General features: G+C 53.9%; 1 protein-coding gene across 14 annotated transcripts in view; it reads left to right on the top strand.

Annotated features, from left to right (window-relative positions):
* Positions 1 to 27,880, top strand: part of MSI2 (musashi RNA binding protein 2) — a 364,778-nt gene that overhangs the window by 329,325 nt on the left and 7,573 nt on the right. For 9 of the 14 annotated variants that reach the window (XM_058676323.1, XM_058676320.1, XM_058676326.1 and 6 more), the window contains 2 exons: positions 9,228 to 9,290; positions 26,215 to 26,423. In XM_058676323.1, coding sequence (XP_058532306.1) covers positions 9,228 to 9,290; positions 26,215 to 26,423 — 272 coding nt within the window. Of the gene's footprint in view, positions 1 to 9,227; positions 9,291 to 12,296; positions 12,319 to 26,214; positions 26,424 to 27,880 lie in introns of those variants that run through there. The other 5 variants (XM_058676321.1, XM_058676327.1, XM_058676330.1 and 2 more) reach the window with 3 other exon arrangements.

Here is a 27,880-nt window from a genome sequence, read left to right on the forward strand (position 1 = left end):
ACCCACTGCTTTAGCAGAAGATGGAGAAGTACGGTTGACTGGCATGCCCCAGGTCCAGCCTACGGATGGAGGCTGTGTCCCCATGTTCCTCCCTCAGCATGGAAGATTAAGAATTGAGTGTATTCACAGATGAGAGCAGGGCGTGTGCCTAGTGGGTACTTGGTAAGCATGCAAGCATGGACTGGCACTGTCTGAACTGCCAGGGCTCATGGCTTCCACTCTCTCTGTGACACTGTTCTGCATAAACACAGGGAATGGGACTGAACAAGCTCCCAACTCCCGCTGGAAAGCCTAGAGCATATGGCCTCAGGCAGACCATTGAGCTAATGCTCCCAGCATACCTGCATTTTGCTGGGAGGGTGAAGTCCCCTTGGGGCCTTGGTTGCTCTTCTGTCAAATGGGGACATGGATTGCTGCCCACTGCCCATCAGTCCATGAGGCTCACAGTGAGGAGCTTCCCAAGAAGCTAGGGTGTGTTCACAGCAGAGAGCCCATATGAGGAGCAGAGGCACCAGCGGGGATGGGGGGTCTGCCGTGAGGAAGCCTGGGTCACTCTCTGGCCTAAAAACCCAGTGCCCACTAGTGCCTGTCTCTCCCCTGGCTACCACTGCTGTCTGAGGCTCCCCTCGTTAGGTGTACCGGTCCCACAACGTCCCCATTAAGCCTGCCAGCAGGAACTTAATCACCTTTCTGCAAGCTTTCAGTTTTCATTTCCATCAGCTGAAGCTAGTGAAAGGCTGCGGCTTAAAAAACAAAACAATGAAAAGCCATCAATTACTCCAGGTGTGAAATTCTAGTTAGACAATAGTGCCAGACTGGGGGTGGGCAGCTGCTGTCTCTCCCCAGCAGCCAAGGGCAAAGCAGAAGGCCACAGTGCGCCTAGGGACCTGCCCATCGGCTCTGTACCCACGGGCAGATAAACCTGAACACCCCTGTCCCCTGGAGACCTCACCCAACTGCATCCAGCCTCTGCTCTCTGCATACCAGAGGATCAGAGCCTGTAGGATCAGAGCCAGTAGGATCAGAGCCTGGGAGGCTTCCTGCAGGTGGCCAGATGTGCTCCTTGCTGGCCTGACCAGCACATCCACAGCAGTGTGCACAGGACCCTGAGTGAGTGTGGAGGAAGCAGAGTCAGGTACTTGGCCTAGAGTGGCTAGAGGGAGGGAGGTCCAGGTCTCTGGGCTGTTCTGGTGGAACACTGTGGACTAGGGGGTTGATAGCCCACAGGCAACTCCTTACTCCACCAGGTGGAACATCTGCTCAGGGTCACTTCCTGGTTCATAGACAGTCACTTTCTGGACTTGTCCTCCCTCATGTGGTAGAAGCAGCTAGCTGGTCTTCTGGGCTCTCCTACAAAGCCACTGGCCACCTCCCCAAGGCCTGGTACCAATCACCCCAAGGTGATTGCTGGCTGCTGGAGGCAGCAGACACAAACAGCTGGACTGCAGCAGGCACCATCTGAGCAGGATCGTCCCTTGCATTCAGGGGCTCGCTAGGCAGGTGCTGAGGGAGTGGTTTTCCAGGCGGGGGACCCATATGAAGGCACAGGCAAGTTATTCCTTGTGTTCCTGACCCCTTTGATGCCACAGCTGCTGTCTGAGCAGATGCTGACCTGGTCCCTGAGCAGACTGTGGCAATGGGAAGCCAATGCCAGCTCTTCCCAGACCCCAGACATCAGAGGCAGACGCTTGGTAGAACAGTGAAACTTAATTCCCTCCTCCGCCCCCTGCTATACGAGGCATCTGTCAGTGCCACCAAGCAGGCCCAGTAGCTGCATTGCTGGCACTGAGCTAGGGAGCCTGGCCCAGGCCCAATGTCCTCCAGACAGGAGGACCAAGCACAGCCTGCTATCCCTCCCAGGAAAGCCTTGGCTTTCAGAGACCAGGGGCCAGCCGTCTGCTCCTGAGCAGTACCTACTTGTTGCCACTCCAGGCTTGCTGCTGACCTGCAGTCCCAGCCTTGAGCATGCTGGGATTCAGGTAAGGTGGGAGCAGACACCTTTTCTCCACCCCTTGTGTGTGTCCATGCATGCTCCTCAGGTCCTTCTCAGCTTCCTTCATGCATTTAGCACTATTACTAAGTTCTTACCACATCAAATCACAGGCTGTGCCCTGGGTGCTGGGGGCATGGTGGGGAGACTGTGTCCTGACAGGGTACTTGTTGGGCACGGGGAGCAAACAGGACTTCATCCAGAATGGAAGGACACAGAGAGGCTCCCCTGGGCCACATCTGCTGCAGGAACCTGGAGCAGGTGCACGAGAAGAGTGCAGTGTGTCAAGGCGAGAGAGCAGTGGAGCACATTGGCCCACCTGGACAGCACAAGTGTGGGGTCCCGTGATGTACAACCACACCTATGGTGACCTCATCTATTGTCATGGCCACCTTAACCAGGCCTTCCCTAAGCTGCTGTCACTTCGCCCCACCATGGGTAGAACTTGTACTTGAGATAAAATATACCCTTATCACTCACAAGAAAATTATAAATGTTATCTATGAAAGCCCCTCGGATGTGAAATGTCATGTAAATTAATAGGATTTTTAGGCACCAGAGGGATTTCTCTGCTCCACTACTGCTGTTACCTTGGGCAATAATAATAAAAATAGAAATAAAAGTTATCATTCCACTTACTAAGCACCAGATCGCAGCGCTGAGCACCTGGTGTTGACTTTTCACTGCTTCTCCGAGGCAGCTCGGTTTTCAAGGAGATGTCATTAATGGCGTTTCCAAGAAGAACAAAGGTTGAGGGTGAAGTGACTGGGGTTGTGCACTAGTGCATGTGGGGGATATTGGCCACCTTGCTTTTGTCCTGTGTTGTGTCCTGGCTTCTTTAGCCTCACTAGGCTACTCCATGGGTATAGTGGAACACAAGGGCCTGTGTGGCTGAGCCTCCTCATGCCTTCAGAGACCAGGGATGGAGAGGATTCCGGGGGAGCTGTGTGTGTCTCAGTCATGTGTCCTAGCACCCAGCTCAGTCGTCTTTTTGCTGCTGACTTGAAGAGGTGAGACCTTCAGGGACCAGATGAAGACCTGTGTTCCCTTTCTCCTCAGTTTTGGACCAGAAAATTCTTGGAATGGCCGTCCCCACACTCCTGTTCTGAGTACTACATCTTCTGCTGGCCATGTCCACCTTCATCCAGGTAGTTACAATGAGACCTTCAAGCAGCCACAGCCTGAGGTTTGGCTCCAAGCCAGCCACATCTGACGCATAGGTCCTCTACTTTCTCCCTAGCACAGGGAGCCACATGCCTTCTTAGCCCAAGGCCTAGCTTCCCTCCCCTCCTCACTGGGGCTAGCAAGCATGCTTATAGCAGTGGTTGCCATGGACTAGGTGCTGGGTAACTCAAGTTTGGCAGGCCAGGGGCTGAGGGTTGCTGTGGAGTGAAGAGCCCTGCCAGGGTTGCACAAGTTCTGGACACTGGGGCTCATGCTCTCTGTTGGGAGGGATCTAGCAATGCAGGAAGAGAAAGGGTCCAGGGAGGATGCTGGGCCCAAGGCTCCAAGTAGAGCCTGCTGCTTCCTACCTCTCAGAAGAGTACCCCAGACAGTGTTCTTGGCTCCAGCTGCACAGCAGAGTTCTCCAGGGAGCTTTCTAAGCTTCTGTTGCCCAGGCTATATCCCCAACAAATTGAAGTAGGATTTCTCGAGGTAGGGACCAAGCTCAAAACTTATTTTTCAGGTCCCCCAGGAGAATTTCACTGGGCAGCCAGGTTGGGACTAGGGCTTCCTGGAAGAGGTAAAAGTGGGAGGAACAGGCAGTGAGTGCTGGCCCTGTGGGCCTGGAGCTCCTGCCAAGGTAGGTGGGAGTATACTTCCCAAGAGGGACCGTGGGACTGGTCTGAGCACCTTCTGGCTCTCCCTCTGTAGTTCCTGACCCAGTCTTCTGAGCAAGGAGCCAGGCTCAAGTTGTGAACAAAGCCCATTCCCAAGCTGTTACATCCTGCACCAAGCTGACAGGCAGCAACTGCAGGTGTGGACACTGAGAAGGGGCAGTCCTCACCTGGCTTCTGGCCTTCGGGTGCACGTGGCCACAGGCACCCTGTCCTGTTCCCTGGGTTCCACCACGTCCAAAGGAATCTGCAGGGAGACATTACCCTCCCCCAGCCTGTGGCCCCAGTTCTGTGCTTGGCTCTTCTGGACGTTTCCTTGATGTTTCCCAGGAGAGCACCCTGTGGTTTCAGGCTCCCACAAACCCTCCTGTCTGAGGTTTAAAGTTGCAGAGCACCTGCTCCTTCGCTCCATCCACGGACAAGATATTTTTGAGTTTTTTGTTTTTTCAATTCATCACAATAGTAAGGCGTGTTGGGAGCAGTTTCTGTCATTCCTGTTTGAGGTCCAGCCTTCATAACCTCTGTCTTCCCTCAGGCAACAGGGCAGATGCCGGCAGGCCTGAGCAGTCCTGCCCCCTCCCTCGCTGGCAGGTGGGCCAGGCCTGCGCATTGAACTCCTCTACCTTTCTGGAAGGAGGGTTGCTGGCTTTTCTTTTCTTTTCAAGGATTTTTTTTTTTTATTGGAAAGGAGAGACAGAAAGATTTTCCATCACTGGTTCATTCCCCAAGTGGCCACAATGGCCGGAGCTAAGCCAGTCTGAAGCCAGGAGCTTCTTTTGAGTCTCCCACATAGGTGCAGAATCCTAAGGCTTTAGGGCCATCCTTGACTGCCTTCCCAGGCCACAAGCAGGGAGAAGGAAGGGAGGTAGAGCAACCAGGATTAGAACAGGCTTCTATATGGGATCCTGGCACATGCAATGTGAAAATTTTATCCACTAGGCTACTATGCTGGGCCCAGGTTGCTGATTTCTAAGAGACTCGTTGTCTCAGTGATAGCCAAGGGCCTAGGGTGCAGGTGAGGCATGTCCAACCCCCTACCATCTTCTCCAGTGCCCTGTCTGTCTGCTGTCTCCTGGGAGAGACTCTGGTGCCAGCTCCAGGACTGTTGGGCTCGCTACTGCAAAGGTGTATATGATCAGATTCCTATGGAGAATGAGACAGGACCTCGGGGTAGGTTGTGGTTTTTGTCTCAAATGGACGTCGATCGGCTTCCTTCGAGGCTGATCGTGTGCCTGTGTCTCTGAGGTTATCAGCTTGACCTTCAGGAGCCCTGCATTTTCCCACTGCAGAAACATGGGACCTGTCTTTTCTGAACCCTCTCTCTGCTTGGATGTCAGGCCTGTTCACCTCCTTACAGAGAATTGGCCCTGCCACCCGAGACAGACCTGCCCTGCAGCCAGAAGCCTCTGGGTCCAGCCAACCTAGCAGGTGGCAGTGTTTTCAAACTCTCGGAGGACATGTTAGCTATGTTCTGGGTGACAGTTTCTCCTTTTGGTTGCTTATTTTTGAGTGCTTGGATTCAGCAATACACCACCAGCTATATATAGTCAAGAGTATCTGAGGTTTCTATGTTCTCAGTGGTAGTGAGGGGAGGGGACAAAGGGTATGTTAAGCAAAAGCAGCACCAGAGTAATGATATTGCAAAGGGGTGCAATGGCCGTTGGAGCATGTGGCTGTCTGTCATGAGGGAGGCTTTTACAGAAACCCCCAGAAGACCTTGCAGAAGACCATGACTTTGCCAACATTTCCATACCTTTAAACCACAGCTTCTCAACCTTGACTATAGCATTGCGATCACCTGAAAGGCCATGAAAGATCACAAGCTCAGGTGGCACGGCAAACCCAATGACTCAGAAGCACTTTATTGGGATCTGGGCATCTATGTGTGTTAAAGCTCCGTGGGGGCATTCCAGCCAGCAGCCAGGGTTGGGAATCCGTGCGTGAGGCAGAGCGCCCCTATTGAATGCTGGCCCTGAGGGCATCCCGAGTTTGCCACTGCTTAGGCGGGCGGGGGTCATGAGGCAGAGTGGGTGCTGCATCCCAGCCGCAGCTGATTCGGGTCAGTGACTCCAACCCGATGCCCGGGTGATGCATCCACACAATCTGATGTCACCTGGTACACGCCGAGGATTGCCTATGGGGGAGATCCTAAGCGGAACATGGGACTGAGTGCTGGCCAAGCCTGAGAAGTCAGATCTATGCTATTAAAAAGTGCTTAGGGAAGGCAGAAATTCAGTAACCTGTGGACAGAGGACTGTGTAATCCTCCCAAAACAATGAGATTCTGCTGCCAGATTCATAGTAAAGCTTCCAAGCTGTGTGTGCCCAACAGTGTCTCGGCTGTTAGCAGGATGGCGAAGCTTTCACCTCGAGGGGTCATTATCCTCAGAGTCATGGTAGCATCAGCTTCTCATGCTAGGGGAGTTTACAGGGCCTATGGAGGTTACCTTGCCTGCCCTGCTTGCAAACAGGGGAGCGACTCAGGATCAGAGCAGTCTAGGACCACCCACAAGTCACACAGCCAGGAAGGGGTCAACCGGGGCTGCAGGCTGAGCTTAGCTGCCAAGTGCTGCACTCTCTCTCCTCCCAGATGGGCTACTGGCTGGCAGGAACAGGCCTTTGCTTCTGACCCCTGCTACCTCAAGAGGCTCCTGACGCAACAGGAGGGGACAGCAGGGGAAGTGGCATGAGGACAGTGCACTGTGGAATGCTAGTGCAGGCACTGTGAGGTCCTGAACCTGGGGCCTCAGGAGGAGGGGCAAGGGCAGCAAGAGGTGGCAAGCACAGTACAGTGTGGCACCCATGCCAGTGGCTCTCCCCCTTCTCCTCATCCTCCTTGGCATCTCTCTGGCACCTGTGACTCCAGCTCAATCCCCATGTTGGCAGGGGAGGTCAAACTACAGTGTTCAGCAGTGCCAGCTACTGTCTCCCGCTTGTTTCAGAGATTAAGAGAATAAATTTCTTTTCCTGGGTAAGGGCTTGTTTTATATGTTTTATTTGTTTTTGTCTTCCTCTTTGTCTCAGACTTTGGGTCCAAAGGATGCCCAACTCCAGAAAACAAACCTCTCGTGACCCAGCCTCCGTGTTGCCAACCCGCCCCTCACCCAACCCCATCCTGCCCCCGGCCACCTCTCCTTCACCATCTTTTCATGCTTCCAAGCAAACCTCCCGTTTCCAGTAGCTGGAAAGAGAGTGTGAAAGAGCCACTTGACCTTCCTCCTCTCCCCCACTTCTTCCTCCTCCTCCTGCATCCTCTGAGTCCTGCTCTGCACCTGCAGCAGGAGCCCAGGTGGACCAAGGGCCGGGACAGGGGAAATAACATCACTTCTTCCTTCTTTTCCTTCAGCCATCTCTTCCAGCACCCACCTCTTCCGAAACCTAGGTCCTGCCCAGAAGATGTGGGGTGAGGACGTGGCAGGAGGTCCCCTCGTCTGCCTCCCTCTGGGTTCCCTGCTGCCCTCTGGGGAAGGAAGCGGCCTCCAGGCCCAAGTGTGTGGCCTTCGCAGGAGCTGGGAAACCCTTTCCCACAGCAGCCAGGGACAGTCGCGTTCCCACAGCAGCCAGGGACAACTGCGTGCATTTATTTCACCTGCATCTTTCTTTTTCCCCCTCCAACAGCCCTATTACCATATTTAAATGCAAGTATGTCTCTTTCATTGACATTTTCAGTAGCTTAGACTGACCTTTTTAGAGTAGCTTGTTCCCTTTGAACTCTGCCTTCAGTAGTACTGTGTAGCTAGGACAATAGTCTTAGAATGTAGCGGGCTTCTAGTTGGCACTGTCTGGGGGACCACTCTTGTTCTTCCCTCCTCTGCTCCCTGCCCTTCCTGGTGCATGTCCTCCTCCCTCTTGTCTTGGAGAAATCCCGCTGTACGAATGGCCCGATGGCTGAAGTGGAGCAGCTCCATTGGGGGCTGCTTGTTAAGTTTGCAGCTGGCTTCTGGCACATCATTAAGACCACAGTCATTGCAAAGGGGCCTTGCAGTCGGGCCCCCAGGTGAGCCTGGAAGGCAGGGAACAGCAGAGGGTGTGTGTGTGTGTGTGTGTGTGTGTGTGTGTGTGTGTGTGTGTGTGTCTGAGTGCGCCTGCTGGTGCCCGGGAGAAATCCCAGGAGGCACTTGGCTCACTTCTTCCTTCATCTGGGTCTTCTGTAGCCTCATGGGGTCCCCCTGGCCTCTGAATGGACCTATGGCAGGGACAATCTTGCTGCCGGGTACATTTGCAGAGAGTACAAATGTTGATGAAGAAGGAATCCAGAGACCCACCTTCCCCCAGAAGCTCCAGTGCCAGCTTCCTTTGAACTGGGGGCTTCAGTCAGAGGAGCCCCAGCTCCAACAAAGACAAGAACTCACCCCACAGCCCGCCCTGCAGCCCTCCAGTGTCCCTTCCCTGCTCCTCCACAGGAACATGCAGTCACCTAGGGACGAGAGAAACACACACACATACACATACAGGTGCATGCAGTCACAAGGGGAAAGAGACGTGCACACACACACACAGGTGCACACAGTCACCTGGGGGAGAAACAAATACACACACATACAAGAGGTGCACACAGTCACCTGGAGAGAGAAACACACACGCACACACAGGTGCATGCAGTCACGTGGGGGAGACGCACACAGATGCACACAGGCACCTAGGGAAGGGAGACATATACACACACAGGTATATGCAGTCACCTGGGTGAGTATGAGACACACACATGTACACAATCACCTGGGGGAGTAAAAGACACACACACACACAGTTGTACACAGTTACCTGGAGGAGAGAGAAAGAGACACATGCACACACCCCATCTGATGCTTTACTTTTTGGCTAGGACAGCAGTCTTAGAATGTAGCACAACACTGCTGTCACCCTGCTGACGTGAGGTTGTGACAAAGCCTAGAGTTTAGAGGCCTGCCAGACCTGCAGAGGTGTGGAGAAGCGCTGTGGTTGACCTGTCCGCTGGCCAGGTTACTCGTTCTATTAGGAGGTCAACCCCAGCACCTCCTGCCTTTGGCTTTGGCTGAGCACACAGCCCAGAGATCCTGCACAGAGCTCCAGCACCAAGCGGGAGGCCGGCCCAGCTTGCACGCCCTGTTCTTGTGCATCCTCAGCACAGGGCTCAGCCCTGGGCCTCAGGAGAGAGTTGCTTTCACACCCTTGCACGATCTCCGAGGGCCTTTCAGAGCCAGTGTCTGGGTGACATGTGGAGCATGCTCACCTGACCCTGCTGTACCTCCCAGAAGCCTAAAGTCACTTCCCCATCCTTGTCTCCCTCCCCCACCCCCAGACTGCCATGCAGGTCCCTTTCCCTGCCTGTTCTCTGTGTGGAGGGGTGGAGACCAGGGTGGCTGGGTGGACAGGCCCTGCAGGGATGCCCTCCTCACTGCCACTCCCCTCTCTCCCTAGGCTTCCCGGCAGCAGCCTATGGACCAGTGGCGGCAGCGGCGGTGGCAGCAGCCCGAGGATCAGGTAGGGAGGTGTATGGGGCAGGCGGCTCCCAGGCATGCCCAGTGTGCAGGGAAAGGTAAAGGCGCTGTGGGTCTATGTGGCTGTGTCTGTCCAACGCTCCTCTCACCACAGCCCGGGCGGGGCCCAGGCCGGGGCTGTCCCTGAGACTGCAGCCCAGGGGATGGGGTGACTCCCGTGGGAAAGAGAAAACTGGCTGGCTCCTGGACCCTGAGGGCCTTGACTTTCATTGGTTCCATAGGCCCCATTCTGCTGGGCTCTGAGCCAGGCCGGGGAGGAATGAGGGTACCTCTTTGTCCCCTTACTGCCTCTGGCAGGTGGCCTTGCCCATTTGGCTGGACCCCAGGGCCCTTGCAGGCCAGGTGGGGTTGACCCTTGCCCTGCCGCCTCCCAGACTTCCCCACTGAGTGAGGCTTCTGAGCTCCCCCTGCTATGTAGCTCGGGGCTTTTTCTCCCCATAGGTGGCCCCAGTCCTGCTGTCTCTAGTGGGACCTTTTAGAAGCCTAGCACCCCAAGAACAACACGGTGGGCTCGGGAGGGGGGCTATCTCAGCAGGGTGGTGGGATCAGGCCAGGACTGAGGCAGGTCCCTGCAACCTTTTTGTTCTCCCCAAAGTGTCCCAGCTCCTGCTCTGGTGCCAGGCGCCCTCCCCAGCCCGCTCAGCCCTCAGCTCAGAAGCCTTGGCTTGCAAACCTGTGCCCCACACCCTGTGGGCAGGGCCTTGGGTCCCCAGGGAGGCACTTAGTGGGGATGTAATGGGGCTCTGGGGGGGTGGGGCTGGGCGGGGATCTGGTGAGGGGATACCAGAAAGTGGAGCACCAGAGGCCCAGAGAGCAAATATCAGAGAGCAGAGCCCTAGATGACAGGCTGGCACAATGAGGCCCATCAGAAAACGTCAGTCAAAATCCGTTCCATGCAAACTGGCACTGCCTCGGAGCTACAAAGGACCCCTTCCCCAAATCGTCTGCTGGGGTTTTATTTGGAGGGACCAGGATGGGGTCCCCAAGGGATGCTGAGGGGGCAGTCTGCCAGCAAGCAGGTTGAGCAAGCTTGGCACCCTCGGCTCCGCTGACCCTGGCCAACACCAGCGGCTCCTCCTGCTCCCTGGCCAGTGTCCCTCCACCACCCCCGTGTCCCCCAGCCCTGGGCACAGGGTGCACAGGTGCCTCATGTCTCCCTGTTCTGTTTGTTTTTTTCAACTTGAGTGCTTTTTGGTATCACGACAAAAATGCCTCCTCCTCTCCCTTACCTGTGCCTGGGTGGGGGAGGGAAGGTGGTGGGGTGGGATGGGGGCGGTACAGAAATTTAAAACAAAAGAAAAACCTTTGGAGATTTTTGAGTGCTGCTGGTTGTCGTTTTCTCCGTTCAGTTTCTCTCTTTTTGTAACTTGGATTATGAAACTAAACTTTAACCCAAAATTAACCCTGCCTTTCTCCCTACCCCACCCCGTTCTCCTTGACTTCATGGCAAGTTTAAAGGGCAGCATGGGGTTCTTTGCCAGTCGGAGAGCGAGAGCGGTCTGTGCCCTCCCCCTGCCCTCTCCCAGACCCTGAGAGTCAAGAGGAAGTCCGACCCTTCCCCCTAACCCCTAACCTCCAAGGTCATCTCCCGCCACACATTTTTTTTCAAGGCTCAGTGGTGTTTTATTTGTAGCCATTTCCATCGGGAGCGAGAGCTCCCACAGACCATCCAAGGTCAGCCATGCTCATCACAGCACTGTTAGTGAATTGTATTCAGGAGTGTGCTTCCTGACCACCTGCCCTACCCCAGCCTGGGTTAGTGCCAGGAGTAAATCCTCAACTCTGAGGTGCCTGTCTCCCCCCGCCCCCGAGGAAGCTAGAGGACAGCCCCAAGAGCTGCCTGGGGTACCCGGGCATGCAGTGATAGCCAGACAGAACCTGCTGTAGGCGGAACAGCACCTGGGTTGGAGGACACCTGCCTGCAGGTAGGCCAGGTAGACAGGTAGGGGGCCTGTCACCTCAATCCTCCTAGGAAAGGATCTGGATGCCAGGCCTGGTGAGTTGACCAGTTGCTTGCTTATGCTGGACCCTAAATGGTAGAAGCTCTTAGAGCTGCACAGACTTACTTGAATTTGTGCAACAGTCAAGGCCACAGGGAAAGAGGTTCCTTCTTCCTCTGATTAGCAGCCCCAGCTTTTGGAAGCCGACAGAAACCCAATGCATGGCTCAGGGGAGAGACTGCTGAACACCACCATGATTCTGGTACCATGCTGTCCCAACACGTGACCCCCTAACATGGGAAATGTAGCCTCTGTTCCCCCAGGGGCCTCCAGGCTTGGATTAAGCATCTTGAGGGTCCTCCCTCTTTTTTTTTTCTTTTTTGTCTTTATGTCTAGCTCCATCATTTTGGGTTTTTTCCTTCATTTTCCACAATAACCTCCTGGAGTGAAGAAGCACATGAGGAGGGCTGGGACAGGAGGCAGCTTCAGCGTGGCTCAGAGTGACAGCTGGCATCCGTTAGGGCTGTGGTGTCAGGGTGGGAGGTTCCAGGAGGTTTGGCACCCACCTCAGCCCACTCCTCTAGGCCAGCCTTGCCCACCTGTTCCTAACTCCCCCAGCAGCTGAGCAGAGCAGGGCCAGGGGAGGTCCCGGCCGACTCCTAGATAACTTCACTATCAGTGGTCACCTTGCTTTCACCTTCACCTGGTAATTTGAGACATCATCTTTTCTTGTGCTCAGTCGGGAGTTTGTTTATTTTGATCGTATTCATTCAGTTCCAGTGACCCCCCCCCCAATCATGTCCTCCCCAAATCCAAATCCAGGTCGGCAAATGACTTCCCTGCCCCCCACCCCATCACCACCCGCATGGGCAGGGGAAGTGCTTCGGATCTGCAGGCTATTCTGTCTCGGGGTGCCATTTGCCAGTGAGTCTGTGGATGAGTCTCAGAGCTGCCAGGCCCCTGCCCCTGGCAGCCCCCTCCAGCCCTGCCCGTCTCCGGCCCCAGCTAGGACCCCTTACTGTACTTTATACTTGCCACCTTTATTCCAGTCTAGTGTCGTGAGCGCCCGACGTGTGGTGAGTGTGAGCAGTCATATTTCTGTTGTCTTTTCTCTTGCTTGGTTGGGGCTGCGGTGAGAGTGGCTCTGAGGCATACTTTCCTGCCTCTCTTACACTAGGATCTGCACACCTCCTCTCAAACACTCTTCTGAGCACGCTCAGCGGGAAGGTTTGTCCACACCTATTAATCCTCTCTCAGTGTCCAGCTTCCTGTTAGTACCAGCTGGTTTGCATGTTTTTGCTTGTTCAGATGAAACAGTTCAAGAAACAAACTCATATCCAGTTCTCAAGAAATGTCTTTTTTTGTACACTTTCGTTTTCGATTTTTTTTTATTAGTCACAACTCCAAAACACCTGTTGTCCAGTAAAACATTTCACACCTCCCCTGCCTGTTCTTAGATTGTTATGTATCTGTGGGACTGAACTAAATGCATGCACTGTAGTAGATGTCCTGGTAGCTGTAGCTGTAGTTGTAGAACATGCATTGTTGAGTTGATATTACAGGGTTCCCCACGGCTCAGCACAGCACGGCCGGCTGCAGGCTAGGCGGGGACCAGGAAGAGAAGGGGCTCCATCTTGTCCACGTTGCCAAGGGGCTTGGATCCATGTTCTCGCCATCAGCCACCACCACCTCCCCTCACACTCCCTGCTCCCCAAGTCCAGAACTGGATCACCAACCCCCCAGCTCTAGCCTCCTTGCCCAAGAACTCTGTTGACATCAGGATCCAATTGGCAGGACCATAAATGGAACCAAGATTGGAAGGTGTCTGAAAGCTCCCACTTGTTTCTGACTTCTCGTGGTGTTCTTGAACATGGCAGGTCTTTCCTTGTCTCAGAAAGCCACCCAGTGCAGGCCCTCCCAACCCCCCACTCCCTGAGTCCTTAGGATGCTCTCGCCCTGCCGTTCGGCAGCGCTGTGTATATCATCTGCCCTTTGGTGCACTTTTGGGGAAGAGAGATGAGGAGGAAAACACGGGGGCTGTAGAGCTCTCCACCCCCAGAACACGGGTGGGAGAGTGAAACAGCAGCTCCGCGGAAAGAAGCTGTGGCAGTGGGTGGCAAGGTCGAAGTGCACAGGGCCAACTGCCACCAGACAGAAGGAGGACACCCAAGCACAGGTAGAGGAATCGGGAGGAGCTGTCCTTTGGCTCAGCCTTCTTTGAGATACAGGCAGTGTGAAGGAGGCAGGGGGCATGACTGCAACTGTCAGGCTTCCAGGCTGCTGAAGCTGCAGATTAAGCCAAGGCTTAGGAACAGGAGAAGAGGTGAGACAGAAGGTAAACAGAATGGAAAATCCTCTCCCTCTGGCCTACATCCTGGGTCTGGCTCTGCTGCTCTGTGGCTGGAAAGCCTCTCCACGCTGGCTGTGGCAGGTAAAATGAACCAAAGTAAAATTCAAGGCAGGGGATAGAAAGTGTAACTTCACCTGAACCAGAGCAAAACATGCCTTCAGGAGGAGATGTGTCTCAGGAAGTGAACATGCCCATCTCATCCCACCCCCTTTGGGGTGTTGCTGCATTCCCCAGTGTCAGCCTGTGGCTGACACTGAGGGGCCAGAGTGTCGCACCTGTTCTTGGAGTTGCCAGCAGCATCTTGGTGCCAGGTCCCTGTGGTGTAAACTCTGAGGTTCCCAGATTTGCCTCCAACAAGCAGTTCTTGGAGCTTTGCTTTGCTTCAGGCACCAAGTGGCATTAAAGTAGGGAACACTTTACAGTGGTCTGAGAATCTGGTCGTGGCTTCTGAATGTCCCTGTTTCTGGCTTTTCTCACCTGAAAGTGACCACAGTCAACAGGAAAATGGATCAATATGTACCGTTCATTACTCTTGCACATGGCTTTCCTGCACTGCCACCAACAAGGTCCCAGAGAGAACTGGGAAGGAAGAATGGGAGGGCGGCCACAGCTACCATCCCCATCCCCACCATGGCCTCTGTGGGCTGTGCTCCCACAGTGGTACATCCTGGGCCATGATCTGTGTGGTCATCCTTCTCATCAGGATAGAGCCACACCTCGAATCACAGGATATGGCCAGTACATGACCCAGAGGGGGAGCAAACCCATGATGACCCCCAGCCAGACCACTCCCCAGGCAATTTCCTGAGGGTACCTCTCAGGCCACTGCCATGTGTTCTGGGAGCAAACACCCTATTTCCCACTTTGTCTATAGTTTTTACTGCTGGGTGATAACTTTCCCCAAGATGAGTCCAGCCTTGGATTTCAGTGAATTTATAATAATGCTCAAAGCTGCCCACTGCTGACCTCAGCTGCATTCATTTTCCAAAGGCTTTTGGACCAGCCCTGTTGAGGATAAAATACATCAGCTCTGATCAATAATTTTGTAATGGAAATACTGTGCACTTGATAAATCAACTCTAGTGCAATTAGTGACTTGCCTTGAAGCCCAGACCTAAGTATAAGTTAATCCTAAAGTGAATGGAGTTGGAGGGTGTTGATGGTCTTTAAATCAGTGGAATGATTTTCGGTGGGTGACACAGTCTTGCCTGTCTGCCAGCCCACTGGCCTTCGCCTTCATGCTGGCTCAGTAGTCTGGGTCCCACTGTCTGGGATGGGTGTGGAAAGTGTAATGGTGCCCTTGGGGGCTCCCTGAGCATAGTGCTCGGAGCAGAGAGTGGCCGAGACACCCCCTCCTGCACCCTGGGCTGGGTGCTTGGCACGACAGTGTCTGAGACAACCCAGAGGCTGAACAGTCAAAGGAACCATTTCCGAGTATTTTCTGCTTGTGTGCATTTCTGCAGGGCTTGGGCTGGTGTGGAGCAGGGTCATGTCTGCTGCCACAGCCAGCCCGTGAGAACTGACAGGGAGCAGGCGCTTATGCCAGGGTTTCACCTGAAGGTCTGCTTTCCTAAGAAGATGTGGCTGCAGAACAGTTGCATACCTTAGCCAGAGCCATAGGCCTGGTTCCCTGGGGCATGGAGTCCCAGGCTTGAACCTTCTTCAGGTAGCTCCATGAAGGGGCCTTACTAGTTCACAAAGGATGCCTGACACCAGCAGCAATGAAGGGTGAGTAGGTGGGTGCTCAGAGAAGCCTCCTTCTGCAGCCTGAGACCATGTGATCTGATCTTAGTGACACGTGTCCCAGAACAAGGGTTGATAAACTCTGTGCGCACCTGCCTAAACTTTAACTTGATAAATGTGCATTGAGTCTCACACAATAGTGCTTAATCATGGCAAGTGCCCTCCTAGGCCTGAGTCAAGGGTACTTTTAGCTATATCAGAGAAACCAAGTCAGCACAGTTTAGTGCTACATGGCATTCGTAGGCCAACACCTGGAAAGCGCCACAGATGAGTGAACTGCATGGGTAAGATCTATACAATTAGCACAGAGAATCAAGGGGCCCTTCATCCTCTGTTGTTGATCCTCCTTCCAGCATGGGATGCCGCACTGCGGGAAGTGGTAAACTGCTTCTCTGGCCACCGTGACTAACTCATCAGCGGATGGGCTGAGAATAAGCACACCACCACACATGCCACTCCATACTCACACCCACCAGGGAGCTCCCTTATGGGAAGGATGCCTTACATGTGGTTGATAGAGAATGCTAGAGAAATCTCCGTCAAGCCTTAACAAAACTAAGGATAATGCTAAGGTGTTAATAAAAATAGTGCCTCTGCATTCATAAGTACGCCAAACGCTATGCCAGTGCAGCCTGCCTTATCCCACTTTAATTCGCACCACCCCCTGAAGTTGGCCTTGTTATTCCTATTTTAATCATTTAAAAGCTGTGACTTGTGGTGACAGCTCACCTGCAGGGGCAGATACAGGACTGAGCCTAGGTTTGTGTCCTCCTCTGGCTCATAGCCGGTTCTCAGATGCTCTGTGGTTCCGCCCAGCCAGAGCCCAGCGAACTCAAAGCAGACACCCTGTGTCTCAGTTCTCTGCAGCTCTCTGGGCGGTGATAATGCCAGATCATTAACCAGTGACCCCAGGAGGCCTCCTAGGTGTTTTCTTGCACCTGCCTCTGCCGCTGCAGACTTGACTGCCTGACTTTCGCTGACATTTCTGATCTGATTTGTGGTTCCTGAATCCATCCCGACCCTTGGCAGACAAAGGGGGCCCAGAAGGGGCAGGGTCAGAAAAGGGAATTATTTGAAGAAAACCTATAGTGAAAACAAGGCTGAGGGAGAATAGGCACTGTCCCCAAAGACCTGCCAGAGCAAAGCTGTGGAGGGTGTCTGCCTTCTCCAAAGGGATGAGTCAACATCCTTTCCTGTGCGCTTCTGGAAGGTCGCTGGGGAAGCACGGCCCAGCCTGATCTCTGGGAGATGATTGGCTGCCCAGTTGCTGGGGCTCTGCTCTGTACCAATGGCAGAATGAAGGGTGGGGCTGTGGGTTGGAACAGCAAGTTATTTAGCCAATCCCCGTTTAGGGAGGCTGGTCTCTGGGAACCATGGCAACAGTGAGCAGGGGCTCATTTGTTTTGTAGATAAGTAATTACTACACAATTAAAGAATGCTAAAAATAAAGGGCCCTTTGTTCTTGGTTACTTAATATTAATAAAACGGTCTGTCCAGGTCTGTGGTAAACAGTTCCTGCAAACTTGGGTGCCTGTGGCCAGGAAAGGCAGCTCAGTGTTGCCATCGTTCTAGAAGTTAACCTGGAGGGGGTTGGCTTCTCTGGTCAACTTCACAAATGCCCTGCAACCAGCCTTAAAGAGGCCCATGCAGAGAGGTCAGGACTGAGGCAACCAGGGAGAAAAGAGCAGAGGGACCGCAGCCCAGACCAGTGTTGCAGGAGACGCTCACCCTGTCTGCTTCTCGCAGTGTATCCTGAGCCACTGTTTCCAGTGTCTCCACTGCCCATCCTTGGAGGTTAAAGCAATGACAGTACCTTAAGGCCTCAGAGGAGCACATGACAAGGAAGCCAGGGCCTTCCCTGGAATAGGAAACACAATGAGGACACATTTGAAAGCAACCACACATAGTTTGTGCATGGAGAAATGGAAGGGCAGAGATGACACCAGAACTGCTGATTGTTTTAAAAAACTTCTTGTCAAGATTTCCATCCTCAAGTGTGGTTTGGCCTCCTGTGGGCATGGCATTAGCAGTAGCTTATCCCACAGTGAAAACAACAGCCCACAGAGCAGGGTCAACACGTTGGTCCTTGAACCTGGCTGCCTGCTACAGTCACCAGGGCAGTTCTTAACAACACAGCAGCCCCGTCAAGTCAGCATGTTGTAAGGCATGTAGTTGTAACGTCAGCTTCCTGATACCCCTGTGGCCATCACTGGATGGTGTCTGGGCTCTCACCTGAGATCTATCACCTGCCAGCCCGCCCCCTCCCGGTCTTCTCAGCCTGCTCAGGAGGGCCACCCTTCAGGTTTGGCCATGGGGGGTTGGGTCTTCATCCTCCTAGAATGTCTGTCCTGCCTCCCCAGCGCACAGACCTGTGCAGGCTGAGGTTGAGCGCATACACACAGAGACCCTGCAGCCTGGGGCAGCCACAGGCAAGGAGGCAGCCACATTTCCAGACTATCTGACGAATGAGGGCTTTTTGGTAAGGTTGGAGTTTGTTTGTTATTAAAGACCTAATTAGAAACATGAGAGGGAGCCGGATGGCTGTACGCTTGGCTAATTAGTGACATGTATGCACCCGCTTTGAACTTCAAGGACACAGAGCTATTAGCACTTACATCAAAAACGGATTAAACTCCTGTGCCTTTATAATCGTTAAAGACGGCTTGCTGGGGTGGAAAGCTTTCTGTACAGGTCCTCCAGGGGCTGCCCCTCTGGCATACTTCCCACCAACCCCCCTGGCTGCTGCTGCCTTGCTGGGCACTGAGTTCCTGTTACTGCTGGATGTAAGAGGGCAGTCAGTGCCCCTCGGTCTCTTTGGCGTTCCAGCTGCCCATAGGATATGCCATGACAGTGGCCTTTTAGGACTGCGGTTACATTGTGTCCTGCTTGGTCCAGGTCCTGGTGATGACCCAGATGTGGGCAGGACGTGCTTTCTCTCCGGTAGCACCCTGACCCCTGCAAGTCTGTATGCCTTTATTGTATTGCTTCCTGGGGTGTACTGTGATCCCCAGCAGAGAGGCAGTACCCTATCTTGTGTGGCAGCACAACCTGACCCTGGGAAACCCCAGTCTGATGAAGGAGACCTCTGCAACATCTGAGAGCTCCCGAACTGGGAAGGGTCACTGGGTCCAAGCCTTCAGCAGCTTGCACTCCAAGGTGAGAGAGTGGACTCCTTGTCTGCAAAGCCACAGTTTCTCTGGGATAGAGAAAGGTCAACAAGAGAGATCTTCTAATGTGGTCAAGAATAGGACAGCTGGGCAGCATAATGCAGTTTAGAAAGTGTGCCTTCAGGTCAGAGTTGGCTCCCATCCTGTCTGAGACACTGTGATGTTGAGTCCTTGGCTTTGTCACTGAAAGTCAATGTTGCAGGTACTCAGGAAGTGCACATTCCAATCCAGTCTCGTAGCAGCCAAAGCCACTGCTACTGGCTTATGCTTCCAGTCTGGTTGGCTCTTGCCTCCTGAGGTTTCCATCTCCACCAGTACAAGGCTTCTCTCTGCCTTTCGCTGTCTCACAGGGTCAGGGTCATTCTTAGGTAGCATTTCATTTTGACATTAGACTGACCTTGGATGTCATAGTGTTTTCATTGAATAATAGTTATAGCACAAAGAACATGTGCTGGGCAGGCAATAGGTAGAATCCCCAGACACAAACAAAGCTGTGGCTGAGGATGTGAGGGGGTTGGAGGAAGGGAGGGAGCACACAGCCGCTTTGTGGCATGAGAGAGGGCTCGGGGAAATTGGGCTGGTTTCTCTTGTGAAAAAAGAGGGGCGTGCCTCAAGGACAAAGACAGTCACCAGACCAAATCAAAGCAAGACAGAATGAAACCAGAAGAAACTTGGAACCACCAAAGTGTTAGAGGGAGGAGCATGCTCCCCATCTCTTCCCTTTTGATCCTCAGAACTGGCCTGAGAGAGTGTACAGGCCCTGGGCACAGCTACTGGGTGGTTTGGTGTGACATTTCCTAAGTGCTGTGGTTCCTAGCCGAGTTCCTGCTCCGTTCTTGCAAGCTCTGACCTGTATGTGCCTCGAGCCTGGAGCCGCATGAGCTAAGGGATGAGGCCACAGGCTGTTAGTGCGAAATCGTTGCCTGCAACAGCCACACCAGAAACCTGGTCTCTGCTGTGGCTCCCTGCTGTCCCTCAGAGCACTGGAGAGGCTCCCCGTCCTCACGTGTCCGATGACACTGGAGAGGAATCAGGAAGCCCCATCCTGCTCCTGTGACTCAAGGCCCAGCCTGTGCAACCTGCTGAGGCCCCTTCATTGGGGAGTGCTCTGTGACTGCATTGTGGCCTTGCCCTACCTGGGGCCCCTCCCGTGTCCTTCCCTGGAAACATGCACCTGAGCTTGCTCCTTCAGGGGCCCTTGCAGTCACTGAACTCCAACCTTGGCCCTGGAAAGGTGCTTCCTTTGCCGTCCTAACTAATGCCTGCCTGCCTTGGCCACCAGGCTCAGACCCACTCACGGCTGCTGCTTCCCCAGAATTTTAACTACAGACAGATGTCAGTCAATGACTTATTTCCATGTTCTCCTCTGTGCACTTCCCCACACCCCGCTCAGCCTGGGCCTCTGGGAGCACGAGGCCAACTCACAGAGCTGGCTGAGGACTGGGCAGCAGAGTAATCAAGGTGGAAAGAGAAGGAGCTGTGTCTCAGCATGGGGTGCATCACCCTGGCTACTATACCCTCCTCCCAGGGTCCCATGGCAATGTGGAGACTTTGATCTGAAAGAGATCCCCTCCACTTCACCACTGGCCGATGATGGGAGGGCTTAGAGCCAGCAGAGTGACATCCTCTCTTGAGGGTGAGGCGTTGTGGCTTGACTGGAAGTTAGACCTTCCTGCCTGCTTAGCCCAAGTCTGTTTCACTGCCAATCAGCTTCCTGCAGTAGACACACAACCCAGCACTCTGACTCAGGTGAAGGTTTGAGAGGACAAGCAGAAGTTGTCATCACAGAACTGGCACTGACACAGCCCACACGGGCGTGTGAGTGACGGAGTGTCCCATGAGAAGACATGCTCGTGGTATAAGCTGTGAGTTCCGGCCAACACTGATACGTGCTCACTTGTTCCCCTCTGTGTTGTGTCTCATGGTAGATAGACAGTGAGAAGGAATTACCTTCCTATTGTGTTCTCGTTCTCTCTCCCTCTCACTCCAAACAGGGTTAAAGAAAGATGAGTTAGAAAGGTCTTCCATCTGCTAGTTCCCTCTCCAGATGGCTGCCATGGCCAGGACTTGGCCAGGACAAAGCCAGAACCCTAATACTTCGTCCAGGTCTCTAACTTGGGGTCCAAGCACAGAGCTGTCTTCCTCTGCTTTCCCAGGTACATTAGCAAGAAGCTGGATCCAAGGTGGAGCAGCCAGATCTCAAGCCAGTGTGCACACAGGATGCCTGTCTCACAGACAGTGGCTTAACTAACCACTTGGCCGTAATGCTGGCCCCTACTGTGGCTCTCACTCCTCCCCCGTTTTATACTGTCTTTGCCTTTTCCTCCTGAAAGAGCTTGAATTTCAGCAGGACTTTAAGAAGTGATATCATATACAAAATTGATTGCCCCCACATCTGGGTCCTGGAACAGATTGGATTTTAATTTAGCAACATAATTTTCCCAGGCTGGGGGAGGTTGCCGACTCTATCTTGCCCACCTTCAAGCCACACTGTCGTCCAGAGGGGAACTTGAGCCAAGATTCCCAGGGCCAGAGCCAGGAGGGCAGACCAGGGGGCGTCATTCTGCCCTGCTTTGCTTGAGATTGGCTGTAATGATCCACTGCCATTTCTCCTGTTATCAGAAACAGATTTCTGTTTTTCATGGTGATCTTCCGTGAGTGCTGCCTTCAGAGGACACGGTAAGGAAACTGCCATGCAGGGGCCACACCTCTGTTCCTCAGGGAGGCCCTGTGGAGAAGGCCCCACACAGCACTGCTGTGGCCAGGCAGCCAGAGTAGGAGAGGTTGGGGGAGTAGAAGGCAGCCCCTATCTTGGAGAGCAGGTTGCCTGATGAGACCACAGCAGCTGGGGGAACCTGTCAGCTCCTCTGTGTGCGCGCAGCCGGCAGCAACACAGCCCTGCCCGTGTGCATTGTTCAGTCAAGGCAGGCAGAAGCTGGATGCAGGCAGTGCACAGAGGAGGAGGTGTGAGGACAGAGGACAGGGCAGGCAACGCCTTTTATCAGGGTCTTCAGTTTCTTTAAAGTGAGCACCTCCTAAACTCAAGTGTGATGAGTTAATCCAGCATCTGCCCCAGAGATGCTCCCACAGGGACCACCATGTCACCTGCTCTCTGTCCTCTGCCCTGTTGTACTGCCCATCAGCCCAGGCTTCTTCTCACCTGGCTCTTACAGGCATGGAGACATTGGCTCTGTTTCGGTGATGCCTTCTGGCTAGGGTAGAGAATTGACCAGCACAGAGGTTCAAAATGGTCTTCAGGGCTGGCCCTGCCCCAGGTACACATACATGACCCTACCAAACCGGAGGCTAGGACGCAAGGGGGATCCCGGCTTGGTCCCAGGACCTGAGCTGAGCACCTCATCTGGAAAAGATTTCATGACTGTGCCCTTTCTCTGGGTCAGCAATCATCTGATTTCAGCTCTTGTTGTCAAAAGTGTCTTCTGAGGGGGCACCCCTTCCCACCCTTGTAATCATGGGTTCTGGCTTTTTCCCCTTTGGTTCTGTGGTGTCAAGTAGGCACCAAAGATCCAGAGAAGCACACCTGTGTTCTGCACCTACTCTGAGGCTGTTCTGACTCCCCCTCATTGCCGCATCCCTGGGGACCAGTTCCACGCCATTGGTCCCTCTGAGCCCCGTGAGGCAGAGCCACCTGTGGATGGCAGCGGCCAGCAGATGTGCCCTCCAGTTTGTTTCAGACCTGGGGGTGCGTGGTGCAGGTGTCTAGAGCCTTGAGTCCAGCCCTGGCAAGGGAGGGTCTAAGCCTGCAGCACCCCCTGTGTCTAAGGTGTCCAGGGGAAAAGGTCTCTTCTTGATGAGCAGGAAGCCCTTCCCCCTCATGCTGTCTCCAGTGAGGCTCACTGTCCTGACTCCCCGGCCTGCTCCTGCAGCGCTCTCTTCAGGGCCCGGATGGTGGCAGGCAGCCGACGGATGAGCCAGTGCACAGAGGAGTGTGCACATGCATCCTGTTGTGCTGAGGCAGGCTGAAAATCTGCAGTGGGCACTTGCCTTACTTGGTGCCGCATGCACAGCTGTTTTAGAACTAGGTGCATTTGTCATTCTTGCAGCAGCCCAGTGGGTCAGGAGGAAAGCACCACACACACACATTGCAGATGAAAACTGCTCTGCTAAGGGCCTAAGACCAAAACTCACTGGGCTGTGTGAGCAGGGACAAGGGGACACTGTGGCCACGTGACCCATGTCCAGGGCTCTCTTTGTTTACACTCCGCTGCCTGTCTTAGGATCTGCCCCCACTGGGAAAGCCCAGTGCGTGCTGGGGGGTGGGAGAGTGGTTGAGAGGACCCTGTACATGACTAAACCATGCTGGAGGGGGGAAGGCCACAGTGAACCTGCTCACTATGGTGAAGCCCCAAATGGCCACACTGGTGCAGGGCTTGTCCCATGCCAACTTCGTGCTTACAGTGTCTGTGGCCAAACTGCTTAAATGTTTGCAAGGCATTGTCCTCTTCTGGCACAGGAGTTGTAACATCCAATTTATAAATCTCAAAACCATTTATTTAGTGAGATTTACTCCCTCACTCTACCATCCCTACCCTCCAAATTGGGCAGTGGACAAGGTCCCCTGGCCCACTCAGGATGATGTACCCTACCCATTCCTGATCCATTCCAATGTGTAGTACTATTTCTGGCCCCTAAGATGAGTCTCAGGGCTCGAAACAAGGTACTCTACCCCCCCCCCCCCCCCGCCACTCCCCTCCGGTTTCCAACAGACAATTGAGCACTGCCTGGAGAGTGACCCTACAGACATTCAGGCATCCGCTCCTCCACTTCTTGCCTTGCTTCTCAAGGTTAGTTGGGGGGAAATGGCATCCTAAAGTGACCATCCCTCCTCTCCCCCCCCCGCCCACCACCTTACTGTATGCCCAGCAGTCATTCAGGATGTGGAGTGAATTTTCCCACCCACAGATATCACTGTGACCCCAGGGGCTTCCCACACAGACCCCTTCTGTGCTAAGCAGCCAAAGTGTGGCTTGCTTTTCAAAGTCTTCCCAGGCTTTCAGATGATGTGAATCCTAAGCCTGCGCATGCCTTCTGGAGCCAGGCCTTTTGCCCATGGAGAGAACCGGAGGCCAGTGTGGACTGTTCCCGGGATGTAGAGGCCTCAGCCCTCCAAGGTGCAGGTCCCTCTACCCAGAAACCTGGAGAAGGGGGCCCACTGGAAATTGGGTGTTAATTGTGTGCTGACTGTGCCCTCTAGTGGGAACCCAGCAACATGCGCCTCTGCCCCCGTTGGGGATATTTGCAAGGTGTGATGCGCAAGTACGTTGAATGTGCAAGTGGGTTTGAAAACCAAGGTCTAACATAGTCCCTTCCTCACAATGACATTAACGTCATTGGGTGGCTGAGGCTCAAGAGGAACTGCTTGCTGCTTGCTGTGGAATTCCACGCCTGCCTCCTTGTACACCAGAGTGGGAGAGGCTGCCAGGGATGGCCAAAGCACCCTCTTGCCAATTCATCCTACCAAGGAGGGCATTTCTGGACTCATTGAGTGCACTACATCCCATCCTTGAGGCCATTGCCTAGGGGTGTATCAGGCTGTGGGTGGCGCTTTAGGAAGAAGCCCCATCCAACACCTGGCTCCTCCTCCCCTAGATAGGTGAGCTTGCCCAGCATCTTACTGCACCCACATCAGGCTAGCGTAGAAAGAAACCAAGAAAATCTCTCACTCTTCCCCTGTGCCTCCCCCTACCCCATCCTGTTAGCCTTGAACAGAACATCCTAGTCCCCTCCCTTTGTGGAGGGAGGAGGGGCCTGCCTGCCTGGGTGAGCCAGGAATCCACTGTGTGAGCCTTTTGCACCTTCCTGAGTCAGAAAAAGGGAAAGCATGTTCAAGCAAGATAATAGTCCACCTTTGGAATATCTCGGCTTGATGCTGACCTCCGCGAGTGAGAGGGGCCAAATGTTATCTGCAAGTTTAATCTTCTGTATTCAAAAATCCTCTTTGTCTGCCCCGCACATTTCCAAATCGACCATTCAGTGGCTCTCAGCCCGTGTGATTTCTTGTTCTCTTGAACCTGCTGTCTCTACTGGCCAGCTGGCACCTTCAAAGGGGCTCACTCCAAGGCTCCCTGCCCCCAGGCCATCTGCAGGCAGCTGGACTCCAGTTTTCCGCAGACCCTGCTGGGTCTGGTCTTTGTGTCTTCAGTCTCTCAGTCTCCTGCCAGCCTGACTGGGGCTCATCTTCAGTCTCTTCTCACCCCTGGGAAAAGTGGGTGGAAATCCATCCATTCAGTGCTGGCCTCCTGAGGGCAGTGCCCAGGCAAGAGGCACGGAATGCCACTTCCTCTGGAGACACCTGATACCAGGCCCAGGGGAGAAGCGCTTGTGGGGAGCTGTCACCACCCCACATGCCCAGGCCTGCCTTGAGGTTTACGGATCTGTGAGAATGACTTTTGCAGTTGGAAAAAAAAAAATCTTTTGGGTTTCCATTTTGGGAAAGAAAATAAAGGTCAAGCTCCTAAGGGATAGTACAAGTGAGACAAAATTAGCCTCATGGACAGCTTACGGCCAGGGAAAGAGCAAGGGGACCTGGGGGAGGTAAGGGGGGCCTGAGGCAGTGACACCTGCTACCCCGCCCCCCTGCACCTCCACCCCGCCCCAACCCCCAGATGCCTCAGGTGCCCTCGGAGCCTTCCTTGCCTCCGTGGGCAGCGCCGTGGGCACTGAGGCCGGACATGCTGTCTCTGGGAATCAGTCCTTTCGGGGTGCTCTGCATTGATGCTTGTCTCTCTTTTTTGTTTGTTTTAAACAAAAGGAAGTAAAAAGGTTAAACCCCCTTTCCTTCTGCTGCAGGAGGTGAGTGTGTGGGCGCCTGTAGGACCCCTGGCTCCCCGCCAGCCTTACCCAGCCTTAGGTCTCCCATCCCCACCCCACCCCTCCCTCCATCCCCTGCTCTCCACCCCCACCCCTGAAAGGAACCCCTCCGCCGCCATCATTACTGTTGTGTTCAGATGCCCAGCCTCTCATGACATATCCCATCCTCCGACCGTGGCCACATCAGTGGTGCCGGCTTTCATGCAGGGGCAGCCATGGGCCGGGGGCGGGGGAGGGAGTAGCCAGTGGGGAGGAGGGTGGAGACTGTGCAAAATGGATTTGTTTTTTGTCTTTTAACTATTTTTTTAAAATTGATTATTTGATGGATCCAAAAAACAAAAAAGTACAACATGCACACCAAAAACAAAACAAAAAAAAATTTTTAAATCCCTTCCCAGATTTTTTCCTGGACACAAATTGCTTTGTTTCCTGTCACATTTTAATATCAATATTAACACAATGTGTAGTCTAAAACTAGTTCCTTTGTAGTTTGCATGGGATGTGAATGCTGTCTCAGCGTGCCCAAGTCTAGAAGACTGCATGAGCATCAATTCAGATGTGAAAACAAATCTCTCTCTCTCTCTTCCATATATCTCTCTCTTTCTATTGTGATAATTTGGTGGGCAGTATAGCACCTCCGGTTGGTTGCCGTAGTGTGTTGAATGATTGTTTTTTTCTTCTCTCTATTTTCGGAGCTCCAAGCTTCTTAGTAGTAGCCTGGGCTGAGTCTTCTTGAGTCCCTGCTGATGTTTTCGCATGGCCTTGGTTGAGTGTTAGAAGTTGGGCCTCAGCTGTTTTTCTTGAGTGTTTGGCTTGTAATGACCGGTGCATGCCTGGCTTCTGGCCTCATACCCAGCTCTATTCTCTGCACACCAGTCCTGAATAGCTACAGTGCTCAACCGAATTTTGGCGCGCCCGCTTCCCCGGCAGGCTCCAACCCGGCGCGGCCCGGAGGCTTCCCGGGGGCCAACAGCCCAGGACCTGTCGCCGATCTCTACGGCCCTGCCAGCCAGGACTCCGGAGTGGGGAATTACATAAGCGCGGCCAGCCCTCAGCCGGGCTCAGGCTTTGGCCACGGCATTGCTGTAAGTACCCGCCTCCCCGGCCCTTCCACCTGCCCTTTCCCAACCCACTCCTTGTAGCCCGTGGGGAGGCTGTACCCACAAAGCCCAGAACTGAAGAGGAGAGGGGCCTAGAGGACAATGAACCAGCTGCCAAGGGCTGAGCCCCTCCAGCTAGACACCATGGGAGGGAGGGGAAGGTGTAAGGGCAGTTCAGGCTCACATCACCACTCCATCACCTGGAGCCATGTATATAATCCACCCGAGCCTTGCGTCCCTAGCTGCAGCATGCCTTCCTCAGAAGACGGGACGAGGAGGCAGTAGCTGCATGATCCTTGGTTCCCTAATCCCCCCTTTTTTAGAAACTCTCTTGTGGGCTGGGACCTCAGAGACAGGACGTGCCACTGCCCCATAGCCTACCTCAGGCCCTACCTCACTGCTGGGTGGCAGCTCCCTGTCCTGGGGAAGCACTGCTACCCAGGAGGTGGGGTGGGGTACGAGACCCCTCCCAGACAGTTCCCTCTTACAGTGTCCAGGTTGCAAGTAAGTTCTTCAGCTGTGGCTCCCCGGAAGGCCAGATGCATTGGACATTTGTAATGCTCTGTGGTTCTATAATCTGACTAATCCAGGCAATGGAGATTTGCTTAACCGATTTGCATGCTGTTTTCAGATTGTATCGTTCCTCTCCTCCCAGTGTGTGTGAGCATGAATGTGCCTGAGCCCACTCGCTCGCTGCCCCTTCTGTTTTTGAAAACAGAGAACCAGCCAGCCTCTGCCCTGGCCAGCCTCACCGTTTTGGAGGCTGCTTGGTGTTGAGCTGAGAAGGGTGTGTCCATCGTCCATGGTCATGTCCTCCCACTGGGACTCCACTTCCTGGGAACTGCACTGGGGAGAACAGTGTACATGCAGACCTTCTCAGGCACCAGGGTGGCCTTATTCATGCCCCCAGCATCAGAAGCCTTCCATGTGTAGTCACATTTATCTGTACACACCTACACACACACACACAGACGCACACAGCTGCTGCCCCTGGCCCATGCTTTCTAAGTCCTCATCCAGTCCACTCACAAGCCAGGCTCAATCATGTCAGTACTTTGAAGAATCCAGTCCCCTCAGACCCACTGACATCCAAACTCCAAATTAGGAGCCTTCTGTTGAGAACTGCATGGTGTGGGGTCCCATCGACTGCCACGTAGAACACGACTCCCTGCCAGCCTCAGCATCCAGACACAGACCCCATCCGCACTTGAAAGCTACAGTCTGGCCCCTGTGGGCTGCCATGCCCACCCTGCGTGGTCTACACTGGCATGTCTTCTCTCTAACTGCAACCAGTGACACTATAGACAGAGACTCCTGTCTTTGCCCTGTGGGGTACAGGGCAGCCATGCCCATCGTTTGGGGGCACAAGCCCCCAATTCCCACCATACTCCCCCACTCCTCTGGATCTGGCTCTTGATTTTCCCTGGATGATAAGCAGGCAA

Source organism: Ochotona princeps, chromosome 17, assembly GCF_030435755.1.
Source record: "Ochotona princeps isolate mOchPri1 chromosome 17, mOchPri1.hap1, whole genome shotgun sequence".
NCBI lineage: Eukaryota > Metazoa > Chordata > Mammalia > Lagomorpha > Ochotonidae > Ochotona > Ochotona princeps.